The sequence below is a fragment of the Dipodomys ordii genome, unplaced genomic scaffold (assembly GCF_000151885.1).
Source record: "Dipodomys ordii isolate 6190 unplaced genomic scaffold, Dord_2.0 Scaffold55, whole genome shotgun sequence".
Lineage (NCBI taxonomy): Eukaryota > Metazoa > Chordata > Mammalia > Rodentia > Heteromyidae > Dipodomys > Dipodomys ordii.
Genome location: NW_012267271.1, coordinates 6,929,469 through 6,954,703, shown reverse-complemented (window position 1 = coordinate 6,954,703; position 25,235 = coordinate 6,929,469). Strand labels below are relative to the sequence as shown.

The window sequence follows — 25,235 nt, the reverse complement described above, 5'->3', positions numbered from 1 at the left end:
GGTGCTAGGGGAGCGATGGGCACCAGGGGTCAGGAAGGCTGGCCAGAGTCGGGATAGCCTTCACAGAGGCCCTGTGGGTGGCCGGTCACTCCTGACTGTGGGCCTGGCGTGGTCTGCTAGACAAGGGGTAGCCTTACCATCCCCCACCAGCCCTGTGCTGCCGGAGCCTTCTGCGGTGGTGCCGGTCATTCCTCCACCCAGAATGCTCCTGATGCAGCGTTCTAGCTCTGCTACCCTTGAGCAACCTGGCACGTCCTCACGGTGGCCCCACCTGCGGGACTGCCCACCTTCTCCTGTCCCTCCACACCTCATGCTGCAGCCATGTCCTAGCCACGTCCTGCGTGGGGCTCTCGCCAAGCGCGTCTTTAGAGTTTGAGGTTTGGTTCACACGGGCAGTAGTCTGGTTCACAGGCGGCTAGTGCACTCCAGGCGCCGATGAGCCAACGTTAGGAATCTCACCCCTCCATCCCAGACTGTTCTCGTGCCTCTGTCTCTGGTGGAAAGTCATGGGTGCTACCACCACCAGGAGACCTGCCAGGATGCTAGAAATCTCTTCTTAGGTTCCTTTGCCATCTTGGCTTGCAGAATAACTCTGGGTAACCAATACTGCCAGCAGATCCCATTTTTTTAATTTAATTTATTTATTTATTTTTATTTGTGAACATACTGTACAGAGGGGTTACAATTACATGGGCAGGATAATGCGTACATTTCTTACCAAGCATTGCAGCCTCCTCCTTTGGTTTACCCTTCACATCCCTTCCCAGCCTCCCCCCTCCCCCCCAATCCCAACCCTTCTCCTCCCCCCCCTTCCCCCCCAGCAGATCCCATTTTGAGATCCCATTTTTGGCCAGTAATAGCAGCCATGTTTTAAAAAACAATCTTAGGGGTAAGAAAACAAAGTGTGTGTCATCCCAGAGCCGTGGTGTGATTAGGGCGGCATCACTTTCCTGAGAGCTTGGACCGGGGATTCTGTGCGTTGGCACACGTGCTCTTCCTAGAAGGCCTTGCGCAATTCTCGGCCCCCATGCCTTGCCCCTCACTGTGAAGCAGCCCCAGCACGCGTGCTTGCTCTCTCCCGGCCCCAGCCTGCCACGGACCACCCCTAAGAATTCACCCCACAGCCACTGCAAGTGCCACAGGCACACAGGTAGGGGTAGAACCCCACCAGGAAGGGGGAGATGAGAAGAAAGAGACACCAGAAGTACAACAGGAAAGGGGACTGGCCTGGAATGGGGAGGTGGAGACGGGCCCACACCTGATGGGAAAGTAGGTCCCCGCTGCCCTTGCCTTCACTGGTTCCTTCCCACACTCGCCCGTGTTTGCTGGCTCCCCGTCCTGAGCGGAGCTACGTCACAGCGGCTGCTGAGTGTGGCCCGAGCCCAGGGGCCCAGGGACTGGACTCGGCATTTCTCAGAACCGCCTCCCTCCCAGGGCACTGCCTCCCAGGTCTACCTGGCTTTCCTGGGTCCCCGGGAGGGTGGGAAGCCTCTGTGGCCTCTCCAGCCTGTTGCCCTGTTCCTCTTACCCAGAAGAGCGCCTACATTTCAAGGTTCAGATGAGTTTGAACTCCGAGTCCCAGCCTCTCCCCATTCTTGGGAGCTGGGCAGCACAGCACAGTCTATAAGCCCAGGCTGGACTCCCAGGGCCTCTGTGGGTCTGGAGTGAGTCCTCAGGGCCCTGCACACTCCAGGCAGTCAGCGCAGGATGAATGGCCGTGCGCTCTGTCCTTTCTCCCAGCCTGTTACCTGCTCTGTTTCACTGTTCACCCAGCCACCACGTGTCATCCTGTCACCCCTCCACACGCAACACGCCCCCCCCCCAAGCCCCTGTGTGCCGTGTCCAGCATCCACACGGTCCTCGGGTCCTGTTGAACATTCAAAGCTTTTTGCCTTCGGATGTCTCCCACCTCCTACCCCACCACAGCCTTGCTTGCTCCACACCCCCAGAGGCAGGCTGGAGAGCCCCTGGCCTCGGGACACCAGAGCCGACATGCACATTGTCTACTGAGACCCTGGCTGGCTACTGCTACCTGCTGCCCACAAGCTCACTACCCTCCCGCATGGACTCCTCGCCCCACATGCTGCACTTCCTCCCCTCCCCCACAGCACCCCAACATTTCACAAAAGGGGCATCGGTGTAATCGTGTGTGTTAAAACATTGGGTGGAGTGTTTCATGTCTCGAGATAACAAGAGGCTGGGGCTGGAGCCGCTCTCTGTGCGCGTGACAGCAGTAGACCTGCAGCCCTCCCCTCCGTCCTCCTGTGTGTCCAGACTCTGCTCCCCGCCTTGTCACCACTTCCTAGCAGGACAGACTTCCAGACCAGCTCTGCTCCTTGTGTCTCCTCACTCAGAGCAAGGGAGGGGCTGGGCCAGCCAAGCCCGTAGGAGGCGAGCCGGGACACCACCAGAGCTGATCTCCCAAGAGCGGCTCCCTCTCCCGTGCAAATGGCCTTCCGTCACACCACACTCCTGTCCCTGACCCAAGCCCTTCCTTACAACTCTGGTCATGTGTCTTCCCTGGTTGAAAGCTGGGGAAAACTGAAGAAGCTGAGCCTTTTGTTCAGTCTTAAGCTTAGAGGCAGGGTCAGAATCCAAACTTCTGCTGGAAAAATACACTCGGCTTACTTGTTTTGCCCAGAGGTTGGAGGATGGGAAAAAGCAAGCACGTGCACACTGCATCTTGGAAGGTGGCTCTGGCTGCTTCACAGTGGCCGGGGGCTGCCTACAGTGAGGCCAGGTGCTGGGCTCACACTGAGGAGGCCAAGGCCTGGAGGATCACAGTTCAAAGCCAGCCTGGGCAGAAGTTTGCTAGATCCTGTCTCCAAAATAACCAGCCAAAAATGGCTGGTGTGGCTCAAGTGGGTAGGGTACCAATCACACAAGTAAGTAAGCTGAGCAACCACGAGACCTTGGATTCAAACTCTGGTACCAACAAATAAATAACAGTGACAACAATAGGTTGGTGTTCATGAACTTTCTAGTTGCAGATAAGTAGAGACCTGGCTCCTGGGGCATGGTTGTCCTTCCCACTCTCGCATCACTACCGTGCAACAGGCTCTTTAACGAGAGTTGTAGAAGTCAGTGTGGTAGCCCCACCATGCTGCCTGAAAGTCAATCTGGGGGACTGCTAGAGCAAGTGCCGGCCCTTTCCTATACTGTACTAGATCTTCCTAAGAGCCGGTGTGTTCAGGGCAGCACTTGGTGAGTGCACAGCATCCTGAGATGCAGAGAGGCTTAGAGGTGTGAGAGCCGTGCTAGTGTGAGATGGAGGGGAAGGGGAAGGAGAGAGTGAGGGGGAGGTGTCTCAGGCATCCATAATGCCCCACAGAAGGCCCTGGGAGGTCACAGGAGAATTCTCCCCAGCAGTCTTTGTGCTCTAACCTCCTTGGTTTTTACAATTTTCAAATTTTGTTTTGTTTTGGTGACCTTGGGCCGGGCGCTGTCCCAGAGCTTCTTTGGCTCCAGGCTGGCACTCTGCACTCCAGCCACGGTGCCACTTCCAGCTTGCTTGCTTTCTTTTTTTTTTTTTTTTTATGGTTTTTAAAATAAACACTGACACTGGGAGTTGGTTTGAACAAAGAGGGTATGTGTGAGGTTCCGTACTGATGCTTGTGCTGCCTTTCTTGGTGAAGGGAGTGCTCTCCGCACCCTCACGAGGTGACCCACAAAAGCAGCGCTCCTTGCCAGGAGCAAAGACAAGCAGCTTGTGGGGGGCCTGGGGGGCAGCGCCTGTGACGCAGGCCTCAGGATCTGCCACCTGGCCCTGGAGCCTGGCTTTTGTCATTACATAAAATGTAATGATATAAACTAGCACAGGAGGTCCCAGGAAGGGGGCACCTCCAAGGCCAAGGCCAACTCAGAGGACCAGGAGAGGCCTTCACAAATAACTAATAGGGGGCTGGGAAGGTGGCTCAGTGGTAGAGCGCTTGCCTTGCATGCATGAGGCCCTGGGTTCGATTCCTCAGCACCACATAAGCAAAAAGAAAAAAGCCGGAAAGTGGTGCTGTGGCTAAAGTGGTAGAGCGCTAGCGTTGAACTGAAGAGCTGAGGGACAGCGCCCAGGCCCAGAGTTCAGGTCCCACGACCGGACCCCCCCCCCCAAAAAAAAACAACAACAACAAACGAGGACCAGGAAGGAGAGAGGAGAGGATAAGAGGGCTTCTTCCCTCCACTTGCATTGTGGAGGAACGTTCTAGAGCCTTTCCCTGTCCTAGGAATGGCCCTAGCTGACCTCCACAGAGCCTTGTTGGGCCAGCGTCCCCCCAAGCAGCTGCATCACTGCCTGTGCTGATGGGGGCACCTGCTGAGGCCCCATGAGGAAAAGCCCCCGAAGCAGCTTCTCTGCACTGAGCTTTCTCACCAAAGGGAGGTAGAGATTCGAACCCAAAAGCAGCTGTTCCGAGGCTTACCTGTTCTGCTAAGCGCATCCCAAACCACAGGGGTCTGAGCCACCCGTGTGAGCTGGAGCCATGCAGTACCCACGCTCTGTCCCTGCCACCCCCAGCACTGAGAGCCGGGCGGGGCTGGGAGCGCAGACAGCAGGCCCTCGCCTGCTGAGAGACTCGAGGCCAGGTCCTCCTGGCCGTTGGAGCCGGTGCAGTGGCTGAGTTCCACCGGGAGATCTGCTTTCCTTCTTTCTTCCAAGGCGGCAGAGGGCCTGCCCCCTGTTCTTCATGCCAGTGTCCGCATGAACACGAGGTGTCTCCAGAAGTACTGTCTGCTCCCTGCCAGGCTGCTTGCTCCCGCCAGCCCACAGGGGCCATCTCCCCACCCCACTGCGTCTGCACCCGCTCCTCTGCAGACCCGGGGGAGCTGGCTTGTCGTCCTTCCCTCTGCCTGTCCTGGCACTCGGCCGGGGCACTGCTCCCGCACTCCTGGCCCTGCTCAGGAGACCCTGAACCAACGGTAGGCCATCTCCTGCAGAGCTGTAGGATTGATTGCAGGTGCAGTGTTCTGGAACAATCCAAGGGTGACAGCCCTCACCTCACCCCAACTCTCGCCAGCTGAGTTGCTGTGGCCTCCCCGGGTTCCTTCATTACCACACGAGGGGGCAGCAGAACCCTCGGCCCTGTCCTGGGCCTCGAGCAGTCCTGGCTGGCATTGGGGGCTGGGCACCCATCTCCTGACTGCCCACTTATTTGCACCTCCAGGTCTCTTGCAGAAATCTCTCCTGTCTGTTTTAGAACCCTCAGCTCAAACAGTCTTAACTCTGGCTATAAATAAAAATTCCTGTGCACCGAGTACACGGCTCAACAGAAGCAAAGCCAGGCACCAGCCACATCCTAAAATAGACTCCAGGCTGGGGTGGGCCGGCACTGCCCTTCTCCTGTCCAAGGGCGTGTCCTGAAGGGCGGGAGGTGTCTCTCCAGAGAATTGGAAGGGACAGAGACTTGTTGAACAGAGAGGTCCCCAGAACCCCAGGTGCCAGGTGCCTGGCATCAGGAGAACTCGAGGGCTTTGTGGTGATTGGAGGGCCTCCCCTGCGTCTCCCCTGCTTCTGAAGGTACTGTGTGAGCCTGGCTGTGTCCCAGCATGACTGCATAGCTGGCCTGCCAGTGTTGGCTAGGAGGGCTGACTAGGAAGGGCAGAAGGGGAGGAGGGACCTCCTTGGTGGTAGGTCAGGCTTCCCTCTACTTGCTGCTCACTCTCATTTGATAGGCTGCTGTGGGTCAGGCAATGCTCTAGGCATTTTAATTAATAATAGAATCAGGGCCAGGCACTATGCTACATGCCTGTCATCCCAGCTACTTGGAACGATTGCAAGTTCAAGCCCAGCCTGGGCAACATAGCAAGGGACCTTATCTCAAAAACTAATAATGACCTGGGCATGCTGGTGGTTCACACCTATGATAGCTACACCGGAGGCTAAAATCTGAGGATCTCGGATAAATCCAAGAGACTCTTCAATTAACCAGAGAAAAGGAAGAAGTGGAGGCATGGTTCAAGTGGTAGGATGCTAGCTGTGGACACAAAAGCAAAGCCAAGCAATATCAAGAAAGGTCCCTGGGTTCAAGCCCCAGTACTAGCACCAAAATAATAATATCTGTTCCTGAGTGTTTGTCTGGCAAATGTGCGTTGTTCCCCGTGAGACATCTCGGCTGTGATATGCAGAGTAACCCCTGCACAGATCCCTGGAGGGGAGGAGGAAGGGAGCCCTCTGAGAGGTGTGTCCATGTCATCAATTTTTTTTTTGTCGGTCATAGGGTTTGAATTCTGGGCCTGGGTGCTAGCAGTCCCTGAGCTGTCCAGCTCATGGCGAGCGCTCTACCACTTGAGCTACAGCACTACTTTCGGTTTTCTGGTGTTAATTAGAGATGAGTCTGTCCGACTTTCCTTGCCCAGCCTGGCTTTGAACCACGATCCTCAGATCTCAGCCTCCTGAGTAGCTAGGATGACAGGCGTGAGCTACTGGCACCCAGCTTCGTCCTCACTTTAAAGATGAAGTCTGAGGCTCCAGCACTTGCCTGGTCCCACAGTGGGAAGGTGACAAGGATGGAGCCTGTGTCTAAGTGACTTGAGACAATGTTCTCAGCCACTCACTGTAGCTTCTCCCAAGGAGGCTCCCAGGCAGGCATGACCCAAAGCCTAGTAACCAGGCCTCATGGTGGGCCGTGAAGCCTAGCAGGACTTCCAGGCACAGGTCTTGAGGACTAGGGATCCTGCGATGGTGAGCACGTGGCTGCAGGTTTGAGGAGCCTGCGCCGGTGTCAGTGCTCCGGCCTGGGGTGCACTCGACCAAGGCCTGCACACTCAGTGTAGCCTCAGACTAGATGATGAAAAGTGGGGAGTGTGGCTCTGGGCGACAGGAAGTATCCATCACTGCATTCACTTACAAAGGCAGAGAAAAGAGATTAGAAAGCCTTGGCATTTTAGTAGCACTGTGTTTCAGGCTTTTTTGTCAGTCATGGGGGCTTAAACTCTGGGCCTGGGCCTGGGCGCTGTCCCTGAGCTCTTCGGCTCAAGGCTAGCACTCAACCACTTGAGCCACAGCACTACTTCCAGTTTTCTGTGTGGTTTATTGAAGATAAGAGTCTCACAGTCTTCCCTTCCCAGGCTGGCTTTGAACCGAGATCCTCAGATCTCAGCCTCCTGAGTAGCTAGGATTACAGGCGTGAGCCACCGGCACCTGGCTGTTTCAGGCTTTATATTGAATTTTTTTTTGGGGGGGGCAGTCCTGGGGCTTGAACTCAGGGCCTGAGTGCTGTCTCTGAGCTTTTTTGCTCAAGTCTAATGCTCTACCACTTGAGCCATAGCTCCACTACCAGGTTTTTGTGGGATTTTCTGTTTTGTTTTCATTCTAAATGGTTTATTGGAGATAAGGGTCTCACAGACTTTCCTTCCTAGGTTGGCTTAGAACTGAAATTCTTACCTCTCAGCCTCCTGAGTAGCTAGGATGACAGGCGTGAGCCGCCAGCACTTCAGGCTTTTTAAAGGCGCAGGTCCTTCCTTCCCAGAAGGGGGACTTCCTGGGGTCCCTGTGAGCAGCAGCCACTGGTGCTCAGCCATGGCTAATCTAACCACTTTTCTCTTGTCTGTCTGTGTCTCCTTCCCACATTCTTGTGTGTCCGTCCCCCTCCGTCTCTCTGTAGTACAAATCTGTGTTTAGGTCCTACTCACAGGACTTCGTGCCTCACCACCAAGCTTCCGTCCAACCTTTCCTTCCGCCTACCTCCTCCTCCTCTCCACACTTCCCACCTGTCCACCTGTCTCCGAGCTCGGACTCGGCAGAGCCCGCCGTAGCCAGGCCGCCTCCCGGCACCACGGACGGGCCTCTCTCGTCTTCTCAGGAGAGCAGCTGCCATGGCCCTGTCCGCCTTTCTTCCGAAACCTCTTTCACTGACTCGGTGAGAACACACTTGTCTGCACGCGCCTGCGCGGTCTTAGGAAGCAGTGTCGAGGGTCACCAGAGTCGGCTGCGCGGCCAGCGGCGGCATCTGGATCGACGGCTGCAGAGGCTGGCCAGGCGCCGTCCTCGCCCTTCTGCTCCCGGGCAGACCCCTTTACACAAAAATCCCCATCCCACGAGGACTCCGCTTGCCACAGTGGACCCACTGGCCATGTTGGGCAGGAGGCTGTCATAGGCTAGTGTAGGAGCCAGCAGCAGCTCTGATGGCTGGTGGTGGAGGAAAGCCCAGGCCCCTGTGGCAGCGCAGAGATGTGAGGAGATGCCCCCCCCAACAGGGCCCGCCCCCGCTGCAGGCTGCGTTCTGGACCTGTGTGACCGTCCCTGGTGCTTCTCGAGCACAGCAGAGGAGCCGGGGGGGGGGTCACCACAGATGCCCCCCACCATACCAAGAACCCCACAAGTCAGGTGCGGCCTCTGTGGGATACTTTCCAGAGTGGCCCTTGGCACCTGCAGAGGAGAAGCGCCCGCCTTATCCCTCGGTGCTGGGGAACGTTCCCGGGAAGAGGCTCCCGGGATTGCGAGCGCCGCTCCCACACCCTCTCTTTCTCTGAAAAGAGCACCCTGGCCCTGGCCAAGCCTGCCAGCTGTGCCCCCTCCCCCCAGCTCCCAGGGCTGGCTGGAGGGCCCAGCGCATTGTCTTTCCTCTCCCCTGTCTCCCCCAGAGCGCAAACGCCAGTGTGGAAGCTGGTGAGGGGGACTATGTCAGTCTGTGTTCCTCTGGCCAGAGCAGCGAGGAGCGGGGTCCCCCTCGAGGAGTAAGTAACCTCGGTGGCCGCCTTGTGCATGGGGCCCGGCCGGCCGGGCTAGGCCCTGCTCCCAGGCGCTTCCCTTGCTCCTGCTTCAGCTGGCTCAGCCCCACAGGCCTGCGCGAGCCCGCACGGCCCGTGGGAGAGGACGTGACTTCTAGGGAGAGCTCTGCCCTCGCTCCTGCTTCCGTAGGTGTGGTGATTTTCTAGAAATCTCCAGGTCCAGCTGCTGTCTGTGGTTTCTTTGCAAGCTCCCTCTCCCAGCCCAGAGGCCGCCCCTCACGCCTGCCTCACCACCCCCAGCATGCGCCTCCTCCTCCTCCCAGCTGCTCCCAGGAGGCTGGCGAGCCTGCAGGGGCCCTGTGGCATCGGTGCGCCTCCCTCCTGGGAGAGCAGAATCCCCGCTGCCCTCGCCCGCGGTCAGGGCTGCGCCCCGGCACCTCACGTCCGAGGGCTGGGGTTCTTCGGAGCAGATTTATTTTTCTTCCACGTTTGGCTTCAGCAGAACAGGGGCCAGCCAAGAGGCTGTCCTCTGTGACCCTGAGCCCTAGTGGGATACACTGCTCCAGGGACCAGAGGCCTCCCCCGAGATCGGTCTGCTGGAGGCATGCGCAGTGCTGAAGAGCACGGGGCGCCCTTAGGATGGTTGTGCTGCAGCTCCCAGGGTCTAGGCCGCCACACCACGGCAGATCCCTTCAGGCCTCAGCATGATGCACTGCACTGAGCCCCCCCCCCCCCCGCAGTGGGTGGTGAGCTAAGCTAGTTTCTGCTCCCAGTCCTCTAGGGATGTATGCACAGACACCACCTAATTGATGGTGGCTTCCCTGTGCCTCGAGTGCTCTGCCTGGTGGTACTCCCCGTTCTCCCAGCCAGGGTGGTCCCCAGGGGTGCTGGGGGGGGTCCCTGAGTCTGCAGGGCAGAGGGGAAGGCACCTCACCCCTGGGTCTTTGCATCAGGCCTTTGGGGACCGTCGCTGCTGGAGCATTCTAGCCCCGAAACTCTAGAACTAGAGAGCAAAACAGCAGGGCACAGCCAGGAAGGTTTGGCTCCAGACTCTGCCACGCACAGCTATGTGCGCTCAGTCAGCAGGCCCTTCACCCCCAGCTTTGGTCCACATGGGGGTGATGGTGGAGGTAGCTCGTTATTAGGGTGTTATTAGAAGATAGGTGTTCAGAACCTCTGGTCGGCCTAGCACCCACTGAGCTCCGAGCGGGGGGCTGGGGCAATGTTTGGGAGGTGGTAAGGTGGCTGTGTCCAGCCTGCCACCCTGTCACCTCGGCTTGCTCTGAGTCAGGATGCCGTTCTCCACAGGGCTTCTGTTTCCCATAGTGACCACACAAGTGGCCGTGTGTCCCTGCCTGAGACAGCTCGGTGGGCAAGCGCCTGCTGTGGGCCACCAGTCCAACACTAACACCTGTCCTCTTTACAGGAGACCCCGGCTGGGAAAGACGGACATCCCAGAGATCCCTCGACAGTCAGCACGCCTGGGAAGGACAGCAGAGATGGCGGGGAGAGGTAGGAGGAAGCGGGGCCCAGCCCCCCGGGGAGCACATGGCATTATCCCTCCTGGGTGAGCTGCCTGCAGCTAGCCTGCCTGTTGGGTCTACCTTTCTGCTTCATATTGGGAGTTTTTCTTCTGATTCTCAAATAATGAAACTGAGGGAAATGGAGCAATCACTAGTATCCCACACTTCAGAGGCCCTACCCGGCCTTCTGGCCCTTCCTGAGTTCACCTGCACTGCCCACCATCCAAATCGCCCGCAAGAACCCACCTTTTCTTTCTCAAACCGTAGGCCAAACTTCCTGGTCTTAGTCTCCCACTTGAAGTACCACAGGGAGGGTAGAAGCACCCCAACCCTGCCACCAAGCACCGGTTACTATATGTGTGTGTACTGTGCTGAAAGTGAGTTAGCGGTAGGACCCTGGTCTTTTCTTGGCAACTAGGACTCCTGGTTACCTGATTAGCACACCTAGGATAGTTAATAGTAAATTCTCTTGACATCTGGTAGGCAGACCCTGCTCCAGTTCCCCAGGCTTGTGCAAATGCCTTGTACATACATACTAACTTTTTTTTTTTTTTTGTTAGTCGTGGGGCTTGAACTCTGGGCCTGGGCGCTGTCCCTCAGCTCTTCAGCGCAAGACGAGTGCTCTACCACTTGAGCTACAGCACCACGTCTGGTTTTCTAGTGGTTCATTGGAGATGAGTCTCACGGACTTTTCTGCCCGGGCTGGCTTTGCACCTCGATCCTCAGATCTCAGCCTCCTGAATAGCTAGGATTACAAGCGTGAGCCACCAGCACCTGGCCATATTAACTTTTTATAGCAAGATCCGTAGTGGAGTGAGGTCTTGCTACTTGCTTGCACAACTTCCAGTGTTAGCACCAGGCAGATCAAACCCAGCCTGAGACGCTCAGTGGAGCCCCAGTGCACCTCAGTGCGTGTGAAGGAGCAGAGTGGTCAGCCGTCACCGTTGCCTGTTCAAGCCTCTTCCCCCTCCCCAGGTCAGGGATCGGGACCAGAGCAGGGCAGAGCGTGCCCACTTATCATGGTCAGGCCTCAGCACAAGCAGGTGAAGGGGCAGAAAAACTGGCACAAAAAAAAAGACGTGTGAAGCCAGATATCAGTGGCTCACCCTTGTCATCCTACCTACCCTCGGGAGGCTGAGATCTGAGGATCATGGTTCAAAGCCAGCCTAGGCAAGAAAGTCTATGAGACTTTTATCTCCAATTAGCTACCCCAAAAGCCAGAAATGGAGCTGTGGCTCAAGTAGTAGAGTGCTAGCCTTAAGTAAAAAAAAAACAAAACAGAGACAGTGCCAGGCCAAGTTTGCCCCAGGACTGACACCAAAAAAAAACAACAACAACAACAAAAGACATGGAGAGTAGTTGTGTGGCCTGTGCAGAGGCCACCTGCTCAGCCTGCCTCCCACCTGCCCTCGGCACTGCCACACTATTTATTCTCCCAGACTGAGATATCCCAGTGACCATTCAGGAATGGTGCACTTTCCAGTCCAATCCTAGCATCAAAGGCCAGTGTGTACCACGCAGAAGCGGCTGGGCTTCTGTACCCCCTTCCCTGGACCTGAACAAAGTTCCCACCATCTTTGTAAGAGCGGAAAGATGAGCACACCGATGGCCGCAGTCACTGCACCTGTCCTTCCACACAGGCCACTCCCAGGCTGGACCCTGGCCAGAATGGTTTTCCAGGCCTGGGGTTGTTGGTCTGGCCCATTGCATCTTCCTGAATGCCACATTACTCAGTTCTTAGCACTTAACATGTGCCCCGTGGCCACCTGGACCAGCAGTGTCCAGGGAACATGGGAGACAGCACTGGAGGAGGCACTGCTGTGCTGGCTCACCTCCATCCCCCACGGGCCTCCCTGACCTCAGGCTGGGCTCTCCGCTCAGCCTCCTTGGGCCCTCTGTGCTTACCAGCACTCGCCTTTGACTACTTGTTCTAAGGAGCAGTCTACTACTAGACAGTGCCTGAGGACAAAGTGACAGGACTGCTTGGTCATAGCTTGTTGCCTGCATGCATGAGTGTGTGTGTGTGTGTGTGTGTGGTATTAGAGTTAGAACCCAGGCTTCATGCTTTCTACACTGGTAGTACCCTACCACTTGAACCATGTCTTCATTTCTGCTTTTTGCTATTTATTTGGAGTCTTTCCCTCCCAGGCTGGCTTCAAATCACAATCCTCCAGATCACAGCCACCAAGTAACTAGGAAGACAGCTGTGAGACATTGGCACGTGGCTTGATCACTGTTCTTTCTTATTCCCGAGCCAAGGATCCAACAGATATGTGGTCCTCAGAAAGGATTAAGTGATGCTAACTTGGTCCTGTCCTGCTGACCCTCTACAGTTGCTCTCTGAACGCCAGCTGCACCTGGTGAGGGTGACAGAATGACTGAATCCAGTTCTCACACAAGTAGTCTAGGAGATCTCCTTCCCGCCAGCTTTTAACCCCTTCCGTTTACTGATGCGGACCCCAAGGAGATGGGATGGTCCCCAGGCTGCACAGCTGATCTGTAGCAGAGCTGGGAGCTGGTGCACACCCAGCTCTGCACACCAATCCAGTTCCATCTTGCCTCTGTGACGCAGGCAGACCTGACCAGGAGCACCTCTGAGACCTGCACCTCCCAGCTGGCACTGCTCGGCCTCTGGGTATTGGGGTGCTCAGGGCCTGTTTGATGCAATGCCAATTGCTTCCCCCTCCAGGGCCCCAAAGTCCCCGGATGCTCTGGAGTCTCAGTCAGAAGAGGAAGTGGACGAGCTATCGCTCATTGACCACAATGAGATTATGGCCAGGCTGACACTCAAGCAAGAGGTAAAGACTCCCCAGACTTGGACTTTACAAACTGGCCCCACAAAGCAAGTATAGGAGGTGAGGGTCAAAAAGAATAGGACCTGGGAGTGTCTCCAACAGAAAGACCTGAGTGAGCCAGGCCGGGTGTGGACCCTGGGGCTCAGCTCTCAGGCTCCAGGAAGGGGTGGGTTCCAGGAGGAAAAGGGCTCTTCCTCTTCTTCTTGCTTGTAGAAATGCTCTTGGGCCTACCAGAGCCTCTCACAGACCCCGTGACAGGGGTACTATGAGGGACCTGCTGCCAGCCCACAGCCATGCCTGACCTCTGCGGGTTCCTGTGCAATAGTCCATTTGGTCTCTGCCTGCTAAGAGAACCAGAGTCCAGACCTGTCATGACAGGAAGTTGGCTCTAGAGGGCCCTGCCTCTTCCACCTCCTGTGCGGCCCCAGAGGCGGGGGGGGGGGGGGGGGCTCGTGGGAAGCCTGGCCCCCGGGGAGCTGGCCACATACCTGGGCTGCAGCTTGATGACTGCACGAGAGGGCGGAGGCCACCCTGCCCTGCTCCCTGGCTGGCCTCAGCCAGGAAGACGCCCACACCCCAGGCCGTCAGCGGGCAGGGCTGGCAGGAGACCCCTAGACAGCTGAGCTCCTCTGCACCAAGAAGTGCTCAATTTCTTTCCAAAAACCAGGTCAGGGATAGAGGAAACTCAGAATGCCCACAGGACCCAGAGTTGGGATAGAAACCCGCAAGTCCTGCAAAGGCGGGAGGGGGGCACTAGGGGAGCAGTGGCAGGAGGAGGGTCGGGTGTTGCTCTGTCTCCTCCAGAGCTGAGGGCTGCAGGGCCCAGTGCTGGTTGGCGCGGCCCCCGTTCCTGGCCCCACCAGCAGCTCCTTGGCTCTAGGCCAGGTGGTGGAAGCCTGTTTGGAAATCAGTCTCGGTTCCCTACTGGCACCCGGAGAGGTGACATCAGATGTCGCTGGGCGTTTCTGACGTGTGGCCTCTTGGTGCTATGCGTCCCAGCTGCTGGCAGCTGTCCGTGTCAGCAGGCCGCCTGGCCTGCTGCTGCTGCTGAGCCAACAAGAACACCGGAGGGAACTGGGCGTCCCCGTAGCGTGGTGACAGTCACCTCTGCCCTGCCTCATGCTCCTTGTGCTGCTTTAATTCCAGGGTGACGACGGGCCCGATGTGCGTGGGGGGTCGGGGGACATCTTGCTGGTCCACGCCACCGAGACAGACAGAAAAGGTACGGCAGACACATTCTGCCACCGGCTTCCCGTGGCCTACAGTGCTGTCACTCCCCTCCCGGTGGTTGCCGTGAGTGGGTCCGGGCTGCAGGCTGGGTGAGAGGAGGGAGAGCAGCGGCAGCCCTCCACTGGGCCCGGCCCCCTCTTGATGCAGGACGCTGGCGCCCCACCCTGCTGTGTGCCCTGGAGTCTGTGACCCTAACGCAGTTCTGTTCTGCTAAGCCACCTGTCCTTGTGTTTCTACAGTGGCTTTCCCAGAGTGACAGAATTTCTAAGTTTACCTGGCAGAAGCTGTGGGAGACAGGGAAGAACTGGCTCCCACGAACTCTCCCCTCTCCACTATTTTGTCCTCCAGCAAATCTTACCTCATCTCTTCTGGCCAGGTAGAGCCCAGTGCTGGAGACTTGGAGTTAAAGGCCATATGATCTAACCCCGGCCTCCTCAGCCAGGCCTCGCGAGGGATCCGTGGGGGGTTGATGATGTAGGTGGTGCCCGCAGGCACACCACGGTCATCCTGAGGGTGGTCCACCCTTGGCAGGTCACCTTCAGGGCTCCCTCAGAGCTCCTCCTCTCCCAGCACAGCCCTTTCATTTCATTCCTGTCAGAAAGCAAAGGGCTGGAATGGGAGCTGGCTTACATCCTGGCCCTCCGTAAGGTTCACTCCCCCACCCTGCCAGCTGTCCGCTGCTGTGGTCAGGCCAGAGGCGGCACGGGGCGGGGAGCCTGCGAGCCCTCTGGCCTGTGCCCGCGGATCTCCCGAGAGGAGAGGGCTCAGCCCAAGCTTTAGTGTCATTATGTTAGTGGGGCGATTGGGGACCCTAAGAACCCAGAGTTGTTTGTACTGGGAGCCTTGTGCCTGAAGCAGAAGCCGTGGGCCGCACCGGACGGGGCGAGGTGCTGTGTCAAGGGCCCCAGCAAGGAGGAGGCCTGAGAGGCCTGGGTGTCGGCTGTGCCCGGCAGGGCCTTGCATGCACCTTGCCCGGGTTGCACTTACAGAAGCTACAGGGATGAGAGTGAGATTCGGTCTGTGTGGTCCTAGACCCCAGCTCAGACCCTGCCCCTTCCTCAGGAACTACGGTGCTTTGTCACTTCCTTGGGAGGCAGATAGAAGGACGAAGGGTTTGAGGCCAAGCCAGCAAAGTGAGCAAGACCCTACCTCAAAATCAAAAAGCCTGGTTCCAGTGGGTGGGCCTGGGTTCAATCTCCAGTACAAAGGAAAAAGACCCTTGTAAGGAGTTGGAAGTAATTCACCACCCTCCCTTCATGGGTGGGGTCCTGCGAGCCAGGAGCCTGGACACGCAGGGATCTGGATGCTGATTTAACATGACAAGGCCCAGAGTGCGGTGGGCACGCGGGCTGTGTCCTGTAACCCACAGAGGCTGCCCTGCACCTGAGGCCCCTCCGCATCGTCCCAGCCCTGTGCTCCACCCTGCCTCTGGAGAGGGGCAGAGTGCGGCCCGCGGCCCTCACTGGCCTGACTCACACAACCTCCTCAGCAGCTCATTGCTCCCCACAGATCTGGTGCTGTACTGCGAAGCCTTCCTGACCACCTACCGTACCTTCATCAGCCCTGAGGAGCTCATCAAGAAGCTGCAATACCGATATCCTTCCTGGGCAGTTCCCACCGGCCAAGGCCGGTGCCCGAGGCCTGGCTCCCCATGAGGGATCCAGGGACCTGGCCAGGAGCCTGGAACTGAGTGGCTGAGTGCAGGCTGGAGGTGGGGTGTCTGGGTGATTCTGGGTAAGACTGAAAACATGGAACACACCCACGAGGGAGGGAGGGAGCAGGCAGGCAGCACAAAGCATCCCAGTGGGGTTGGTGCTGCGAAGATTCTCCACCGAGGCTGAGCACGGGCTTCCGGGTGGTGGACACTAAGGGCTGGGGTGTGAGGGAAGTGAGACTGTGGCTTCAGGGCGGGCTGACTTGTGGGTTTGGGCTGCGTCCACAGCTGGGGTCAGCTCCTCCAGCTGTGCCCTGCCCCGTTGGGGAATGTCACTGCAGCGGTGGTGGCAGACCCTGGAGCTGCCTCTGACCCCTCACGCTGAAGCCAGCCTGTCCTTGGAGCTGCTGCTCCCAAAGACCTCAGCTGCACAGCCATGACTGCCACCTGCTGGGCAGCCCTGTTCCCGCCTCACCTCCCCTGGCCACCCGGGCTCCCTCCCCTTCCCCACCTCCACCCCTGTCTGCGGGCCAGCAGTGTAGTCTGGGCTCCCTCCAGACTCCCACATCTGTGACAGCCCCTGCTGGTTCCCAGGCGCCCGTGGCACTCAGGCTTGGGGAAAGGGCTCAGAGAGCCCTCGCAGGAAGCCAGCACTGCCCAGCTCTGTGCCAGCCGCTTCCTTAACCCCAGCTCCACCTACGAGAAGTTCTCCCCTTTCGCGGACACGTTCAAGAAGCGCGTCAGCAAGAACACGTTCTTCGTGCTGGTGCGGGTGGTGGATGAGCTCTGGTGAGCACCAGGGTGGAGGCCGGGCTGCAGGCATCTCAGTGGCATGGTAGCCGCCTCAGGGGTGCTGGCCCTGCCGGGAGAGTGGCTCACTACGTCCCCCCCCCCCCTGCAGTGCAGAGTGCTCCGCACAGCTCATCCCTGACTTGCATAACCTGCCCCTGTAGGACAGGGTGGCCCTGCCCTGGATTGTCCCTCCGTCCAGTGTCTTAGGACCAGGCCATGGTGGCCCAGCCTGTAGCAGCGATGGGGGGCAGTGTGGGGAGGCGGCCGTGTGCATGTGATGAGCACACCACAGCCTGCCAAGCAGCCAGGGCCCACAGAGCTGCGCTCCAGCCCATCTGGCGCGGGGCAGTCATTGTCCACACGGAGCACGTGGCGGGGAGGTGACAGTGCCCTCCTAGGAGCCAGGTGGCCCTCTTGGCATCACCCCCTGCCTGGCCAGTCCCCGCGCAGGGCCCTGTTGCCCGCAAGGCCACTCCTTTCCCCTTACCTGCCCCAGCTCCAGAACTGCTGTGCGGGTTGCATCCCGGCGGAGCGGGGGGGCCCTCCGGCTGCCTGCTCCTCACCCCGTGCCCTCTTCTAGCCTGGTGGAGCTGACGGAGGAGATCCTAAAGCTGCTCATGGAGTTGGTCTTCCGCCTGGTGAGCAGTGGGGAGCTCAGCCTGGCCCGAGTGCTGCGCAAGAACATTCTGGACAAGGTGGACCAGAAGAAGCTGCTCAGGTGCGCCCACTCCGACCAGCCCCTGGCGGCCAGGGGCGTGGCAGCCAGGTGAGAAGCGCCTTTCCACAGCACTTGCCCCTGTTTACCCAGCCTCACATCCTGTGTCTGCAGACCCTGGGACACTCGAGGTGACAGGGCCAGCCCTGTGCCCTGTGGCTGACCCTCAAGGGGTCCGTGTGGGGCGTGCCTAAGACACCACTTGTTACCGGGAGGGGCAGTGGGCACTGGAGCTAACAGCACATGGAGCGTGCCCGGCTCTGCTCAGCTCGGGTCTATCTCCCAGCACTGATGAGGCGGATACTGACTCCTGCGCGCTCCTGCCCGCTGCCTGCTCCTTCGAGCCTTGGGTCATGCGGGCCATGTGTTCTTACCCAGCCTTGTGAAAGTCCCTGCGCCTCTCTTCCCGCAGGCCAGGGACCTTACATGACTTCCACAGCCATGAAATCGCCGAGCAGTTGACACTGCTGGACGCCGAGCTCTTCTATAAGATCGAGGTACCGTGGGTTGGCCGGCAGGGAGATGCCCATCCGTGCCTGGGCACTGCTGCTGGCTGGCTCTGGCTGAGCAGACGTCCGGGCTCAGGTCCCAGGTCCCAGCCACACTGGGGGCTCCAGCATTGCTGTTCCCTTTTCTAGATTCCAGAGGTTTTACTTTGGGCCAAAGAACAGAATGAGGAGAAGAGCCCCAACCTGACCCAGTTCACAGAGCACTTCAACAATATGTCCTACTGGTAAGACGCGGCTGCGGCCCTGCGCCGTTGCGTTGCTCTGGGTGGTGGTTCCCGTAAGAGCTCAAATGAGGCCTGTGGGCGCTCACCTCACACCGGGCAGGCAGCCGGGAATGGACAGGGGTGTGCTGGCTACTTGCAGCCCTAGCTAGGGCAGCGCCAGAGATTCTGCCGAGATGAGTATGGGGATTGACTAGTGATGTCTGTGGTCACCAGTGGCGGGGAGGACGCTTCGCATCTGCCATCCTGTGCTGGCCATGCCAGACTCCTGTCCAGGCGTCCGTCCCCAACACAGGCTACTCGCAAAGGAGTTGGTGCTATTAATACTCTCCTTTGTCCTTAAAACTTATAACTCGCAAGTCTTGTATCTTCAAGACATGACCCAAAGCGCTGCACCCCACGAAGGCCGCTCATAGCTGGGCAGAGGGGCCAGGCCCCACCCTGCCCGGCTACCGTGGCCACCGTGCCCACGTCTGGTAGCTTGTTGGTTGGTTGGTTGACTTGGTCTGGTTTCTTGGGATGCTGAGGATTGAACCCAGGGCCAAGCCAGTACTCTGCCACTTGAGCCACATAACCAGCCCTTTGTGGGTTTGGTTGGTGGTGGTGGTTTGTTTTGTTCTGGTATTGGTATTGGCATTGGCTGGGCAGATGCGCTACCACGTGAGTCCTTTTGGCTTTGGGTTATTTTTCAGACAAAGTCTTGCTTTTTGCCCCTGCTGTGCTGGGACCACAATCCTCCTGCCCAGGTAGCTGGGATCACACCACTGTGCCTGATAATTGAGATGGGGTCTCACTTTTGGCCTGGCTGGTTTTGATCTCCTTCATGTACTGAGGAGCTAGGATTAGCCGTGTAGCTGCTGCACCTGACAGCGTCTGGCGTGGTGCGGGCTCGGGCTGCTGACAGGCACGGCGCTGGTGCCCCCCACTCCTCCCTGTGCGGGAGGAGCACCCTCAGCCCTGGGTGTGCTGGTTTCCAAGCACACCCAGGAGATGTCCCTGGCACAGGCGTCCTTCATAGGATGAAGTGACAGTGCCTCTCTGAGGCAAGCATGCCCCAAGAACCACAGGAGGTGGGGGAGGGTACTGCCAGGCTACCCAGGCTAGAGCCAGGTTTGGCTTTGGTTGCTGCCGAGATTCTGGAAGGTTCCCTCTCATGGCTGCTGTCAAATGTGGGAGGCCAAGACAAGGAAGCACGCGTAGGACACCGTTAGGTGTCCCCTGGAGCAGCCAAGGCCAGGGTGTGCCGGCCAGCCTGCCCTGGCGTCAGAGGGCTTAGGGCCATGCGGCCCCTGTGGCTGGGAGCCTGCAGGGCACGGACATCAGCTGCTGCTTCTCGGCCCCTGGCTCCACAGGGTCCGCTCCATTATCATGCTGCAGGAGAAGGCCCAGGACCGGGAGCGACTGCTCCTGAAGTTCATCAAGATCATGAAGGTGAGCGACCAGCCCCCTGGCCCTTCCTGGGAAGGCCGGGCCCCGGCCCCCCGCCTGCCCTCATGGCGCCACCCCCTCTCGCTGCAGCACCTGCGGAAGCTGAACAACTTCAACTCCTACCTAGCCATCCTCTCCGCGCTGGACTCGGCGCCCATCCGCAGACTGGAGTGGCAGAGGCAGACCTCAGAGGTGAGCAGAGAGGCCAAGCCAGCCCGAGAACCTGGGTCCTGGCACCGGGGTGCCAGCACCACCTTCCGCCTCTGATCTCCAGACGCCGGCTTCTAGTGGGTTCCGCGCCAGGGACCCCGCCCTCTCGGGTCCAGTCGGGCTGGTTTTTGTATCGGAACCAGACATGGCCTTGGCACTCACTGGCCTACCTCTGTCCCGCAGGGCCTGGCTGAGTACTGCACCCTGATCGACAGCTCGTCCTCCTTCCGGGCCTACCGGGCCGCACTCTCGGAGGTGGAGCCCCCATGCATCCCCTACCTGTGAGTGCCCCCTCCCTCTCCCCCTCCTCCCCTCTCTCCTCCTCCTTTCTCCTGCTCCTCTGCAGGGTCCGCAGCCTGGATCCCACAGCCAGGACCTGTGATTCTGCCATACCATTTTTTATTTTGAGCAGTACTGAGGTTTACACTCAGCTTTATGCTTGTTAGGACAGTGCTCTACCCCTTGAGCCAGAGGCCCGAGTCCTTTTTGCTTTATTTTCAAGTAGGAATTCACGTTTTAGCCTCCAGCTAACCCAAGACACAATCTTCCTGGTTACTCCCACAGGTCAGGGATCACAGTCGCCCAGCCCAGCTTGTTTGTTGAGATGTCATCTCACTAAGTTTTTGCCCAGGAAGTGGCGCTGTGGCTCAAGTGGTAGAGCGCTCGCATTGAGCTGAAGAGCTGAGGGACAGCGCCCAGGCCCCAGAGTTCAAGCCCCACGCCCAACCAAAAAAAAAAAAAAAAATGATAAACCTAAGTTTTTGCCCAAGCTGGCCTGGTACCATGATCCTACCAGTCTCTGCCTCCTGAGTAGCTGAGACTACAGACATGAGCCACTGTGTCCAGCTTTGCCATGAACTTTCAAAGTAAAACCTGCAGGTCCCGAGTCACAGCCATAACAGAAGACCCCAGCTCTGCCCACTCCCATGCACACAGCCTCTGTCCCCTCACGTGCCAGGCTGTGCATAGAGCTGCCTGAGAACCAGCCACCTAGGAGGCCCCAGCCCCAGGGTACAGCCCGGACACGCCGGCTGAGCTCCTGCCTTTCCTCCTCCGGCTGTGGTTCCCCCTACCCCCGTCATGAGATTCCCATTATTTTTTTGTTGGTGGTGGTTTTTGCCGGTCATGTGGGCATGAACTCTGGGCCTGCGCGCTGTCCCTCAGCTCTCCAACTCAAGGCTAGTGCTCTACCACTTAAGCCACAGCGCCACTTCTGGCTTTTTCTTTGTATGGGGTGCTGAGGAATTGAACCCAGGGCCTCATGCATGCAAGGCAAGCACTCTACCCCTGGGCCACCTTCCCAGCCCTTTGCCTTACTTTTGATGTAACTGTCTCTCACTGGAGGCGCACAGCTGTGCCGCCCTCTGCGGGGGTCAGCCCCCTGTGGGTCTCCGCCGCCTTGGCAGGTGGCACTCTTGGACCTTCCAGCACCTGAGCAGGCTTGGAGGACCCACAGAGCTGATGACATGGAGTTCATGCTGGGGAGGTTTCCTGAGCTGCTGGGGGCGGCTGTGGGGCTGGCATGGGCCAGCGTTACTGTCAAGAGCTGGCTGGCACAGGCCTCAAGCCAGCTCACCATGAACCGCCGCCTCCAGACTCGAGTAGGTCCCTGAGTGGCCACAGCCCCTCCCCGTCTCCGTCCCCCAGGGGTCTGATCCTCCAGGACCTGACCTTTGTCCACCTGGGGAACCCGGACTTCATCGATGGGAAGGTCAACTTCTCCAAGCGGTGGCAGCAGTTCAACATCCTGGACAGCATGCGGTGCTTCCAGCAGGCGTGAGTGCAGCGCCGCGGGGCGGGGCGGGGCAGGCGCCACAGGGAGGCCCCGCACCCCACCTGCCCGGGCCTGCTCCCCATGTGCGCAGGAAGGGCTGCCCTCCTGGCCTGCCTGCAGCCTGACGGGCAGCTGGCTTCACTGTGGCCCCCGGGGACACCCTACTGCTGGGGGCCAGGAGAGCAGAGCCAAACGCCAGGCCCCCCCCCTCAGTGTGAGTGGCAGTGTGCCACACGTGCCCCAGAGATGCCACGGCACCCAGCTGCTCGTCCGTCCTGCGCTCACCGGCCCCTCTCCCACCAGGCATTACGACATTCGCAGAAACGATGACATCATCAACTTCTTCAATGACTTCAGCGATCACCTGGCAGAGGAGGCCCTGTGGGAACTCTCACTGAAGATTAAGCCCAGGAACATCACGAGGAGGAAAACAGACCGAGAGGAGAAGACCTAGGAGCCGGGCTGGACGCCAGGAGCGGACTTGGAGCAGCCAGGCCGGCCGAGGTGGCCAGCTCTGGCCCGGCCCAGCACGGGCCTCAGGCAGAGCCCACGGCAGCTTCGGCCCAGCCCCTGGGCCCATGGCCAGCCAGCAGGCAGGCCTGGACTAACTGGTGAACCACCGTCCCCTGGCCTGGTTGTTTTCTGCCCGCCTCGCGCCCCCTCCTGTACCCCAGGCCCAGGTGGGGCAGGACCTCGTCAGCCAGCAGAGAGGGCAGACCCCGGCCCTCCCTAGGGGCGGGCTCCCCAGCCTTCAGAGGAGCAGAGGCCAGACACTCAGGGCACCCAGACGGGATCGGCCCAGCATAGGAGGCTGAGAAGGGCCAGGGAGACAACTGGGCACAGGAGGCAGAGGGCCAGAGAGACAGCGGACGCCTCAGCCATGGTGTGCCCCGGGGGGGATGGCAAGTGACGCTCAGTCCTAGTACCCATCACAGCCCCCGTCCCCGCACCTTGTCCTGCCCCACCTCGCCAGGCTGCTGCCCTGTCTGCACTCGGGGTCCCAGGCCCTGCCCACACCTCCTCGCACTGGAGCTAGGCGTTGGCGAAGGAAAGGGGGTGCCGGGTTGGGCCAGGCTGAGCTGGAGAGCAGATCCAGAAGTGGGGGTGCTTCGCCGCCCTGGGGAGGGCCGCAGCCCACACCCCCACCCCGCACCTGCCCTGTGCCTTAACCGCCACCTGATGCCCTCCCAGCCCCACGGCTGCTGCTAGCTGGCGCTCCCCCAGGAGCCAAAAGTTCCTGACCCCTCGTACCCAGCTGTGGACTGGGGCTGTGGGGTCCCCGAGTGTGGCGTGTGGGGGTGGAGGCAGCACCTCTCAGCCAGGCGCTCTGCCAAGGGTACCGATCCCAGGTGGTGTGCGGGGATCCAGGCAGAGGTGCCCAGGACCACCGCAGGCTGGGGCCGTGTGTGGACCTCCGGCCCCGGAGGTGGGGCGGGGCGGGGCGGGCACAGCTCGGGCGCCCTCAGCCCAGCGCACAGCACAGGGGAGGCGGAGGCGGAGGCAGCGCCGACGGCGTGGAACATGAGTTCCACGCTGTGTGCACCTGCCCCGCGGAGCCCCGCCCACTCGCTCCTGGGGATTTCTAAGCAGCTGTTTCTCCTCTTCTGTGTTTCTGTGTCCTGTAAATAGAGGCGGCGGCGCTGTGCCTCAGTTGGCAGCAGCTGTCACTTGGTTATTTAAGGCGTGTGTGTGTGTGGTGTTGGGTTCTGAGCAGTGTTGTGCGTGGGGTGGTTTGAAGTCCTTTCATTTCAGTCCTTGCTCCCTGCCTCCCATCCTCTGCCCGGCTCTGGGGGGCTGCGGCGGGCTCCAGGTGAGCCCCCCCCCCCAGCCCTGGGCGGCTCCCTGCAGCCCAGGCGGGCCTGTCCAGGGACTGGGCAGAGGACAGGGCGGGGTTCCCTTTGTGATTCCCAGCAGACCTGGTGCCCGCCGCAGAGTGCCCAGCCCTCCCGGTGCCAGGGAGCCCCGGGGCCATGCCTGGAACTGCCCACGGAGGACACGAGGCACAGTGTGTGTGTGTGTAACTTATTGGCCAATGGCTCCCCTGCTCTCCTGCCCCGGCGGCGCTGCGGCTTGTCTGTCCCGTGGGGGCTGTGGGATGGGGCTGGACAGCGGGCGTCCCGCGGAGGCCCGTCCTCACAGCAGGGCCGGTGGAGCCCCGGCAGGTGGGGACAGGCTGCGTCTGACCAGAACCCTGATCTGAGATGGGCCCCCCACCCCGGCGGCCCCACAGCCTCCCCGCGTGGCATGGCGTGATGCAGAGCCCCCGCTAACCTGCCCGACAGCGGCCCCTTCCTGCAGACCTGTAACTTTTATATGAAAGGAAAATAAACAAACCGGAGCCATCCAAAGCCATGTGTGCCTCCAGCCTACCCCTCCTGCGACTCTGCTGGGGGTGGGGGGCGGGGCTGGGGCCCCCACACCTACAGCGGCTGTTGCTAACGTAGCTGTGTGGCGTGGGTGTCATCAGCACCCACCCCTTCCCAAACCTTCCTACGGGTCCTGCCTGGGGTGTTCAGAGCATAACGGTCCTCACCCTCCCCACTCCCCTGAAGCAGCTTTGGGGGGGGGCAGCGAGTCCACTGCTGCTGTCCAGGACCTGAAAGCGGCAGCCTCGGGGTAACCAGGCCTAACCCACGAGCCATCCCAAGCCACGCCCTGGTCCAGGCAGAGTAAGGCCTCTACCAAGCCCCAGGTTCGAGTCCTTCCCCATCTGTGCCTCCCCACCTGCGCCAGCTGTTGGCAGTGGCACCGGCAGGGCCCTGTCCCCAGAAAGTCTCGCGCACAGGTTGACAGCTGGCTGTGTCCCTGCCCCAGCTGCTCCGTGGGTGTGCCCCGGGCTCCCTGACCTTATCAGTGGGCACCCTGGGCCCCAGAAAGAGACTCCTCACAGGGCTTGCACCCCATCTCCCTCACTGCCAGTGGTGTCCTGAGTCCAGCCTGGCCCCTGCGCCCCTCGGGTGGCAGGCCAGGTGCGGGGCTGCAGGCCTGCGCTTGGTGACTGAGGGCCTGGGGGTCAGTGGGAAGCAGTCATGGCAGTGGACGAAGTGCCTGGGTTCCCAGGGGGCCCCTCCTGGGGCCCAGGAATCTGCATGCTCAGCCAATAACCTGGGAGGCACCCTTGGCTGCTCCAGCACCTGGGGCCTGGGGCCTCAGACTTGATCTGGGTCCGGACACCAAGTGGCCAAGGCTGGACATGGCAGGTCTCACAGCTGCTCAGCGCCTCCCAGCATTCGCTGGCCACCGCTCTGTTCATTGTTCCAGCCAGCGCGCTGTGAGAGCCACGCAGGACAGCCTGGCCACTGGAGTCCTGGGTTCGAGGGGGACACGTGGAGGGAAAAGTAAGGGCCTGGAGACCCGGCTGCCGGTTCCACCACCTGTACCTCACCCCACAGCAACACCAGGGCAAGATAGCCACCGACAACGTGGCCTCCATGCCCTGCCACCCAACCAGCTGCGGGCCACAGGACTCCCCAGGAAAGTGCCACCTCTGTACTGAGCACTCCCTACACAGTACAGGATGACCATTTGCATAGCTTTTTTTTTTTTTCTTTTTTACATGGGCTTGAGCCCAGGGCCTCACACTTGCTAGAGCCTTGCCTCCAGCCCTGCTTTGCACTGGTTATTTTTAGGAGAGTGTCTCACTTCCCACCCAGGCACAAGCCTGAGCTGTCTATTGAGGCTTCTTGTTGCTGAGATTACAGGCATGCCATGCGGCATCCAGTGGCC

The 25,235-nt window shown here is 59.6% G+C and overlaps 1 protein-coding gene across 2 annotated transcripts in view; it reads left to right on the top strand.

Annotated features, from left to right (window-relative positions):
- Positions 1-22,903, top strand: part of Rapgef1 (Rap guanine nucleotide exchange factor (GEF) 1) — a 95,827-nt gene extending 72,924 nt beyond the window's left edge. The window contains exons 13-27 of one of the 2 annotated variants that reach the window (XM_013021418.1): positions 7,593-7,847; positions 8,572-8,664; positions 10,085-10,170; positions 12,871-12,979; positions 14,123-14,198; positions 15,716-15,800; positions 16,557-16,649; positions 17,233-17,418; positions 17,780-17,864; positions 18,006-18,100; positions 19,450-19,528; positions 19,616-19,717; positions 19,919-20,016; positions 21,383-21,511; positions 21,813-22,903. In XM_013021418.1, coding sequence (XP_012876872.1) covers positions 7,593-7,847; positions 8,572-8,664; positions 10,085-10,170; positions 12,871-12,979; positions 14,123-14,198; positions 15,716-15,800; positions 16,557-16,649; positions 17,233-17,418; positions 17,780-17,864; positions 18,006-18,100; positions 19,450-19,528; positions 19,616-19,717; positions 19,919-20,016; positions 21,383-21,511; positions 21,813-21,963 — 1,722 coding nt within the window. In that variant the 3' untranslated portion in view covers positions 21,964-22,903. The remainder of the gene's footprint in view (positions 1-7,592; positions 7,848-8,571; positions 8,665-10,084; positions 10,171-12,870; positions 12,980-14,122; positions 14,199-15,715; positions 15,801-16,556; positions 16,650-17,232; positions 17,419-17,779; positions 17,865-18,005; positions 18,101-19,449; positions 19,529-19,615; positions 19,718-19,918; positions 20,017-21,382; positions 21,512-21,812) is intronic. The other variant, XM_013021419.1, reaches the window with a different exon arrangement.
- Positions 22,904-25,235: the final 2,332 nt, after the last annotated feature.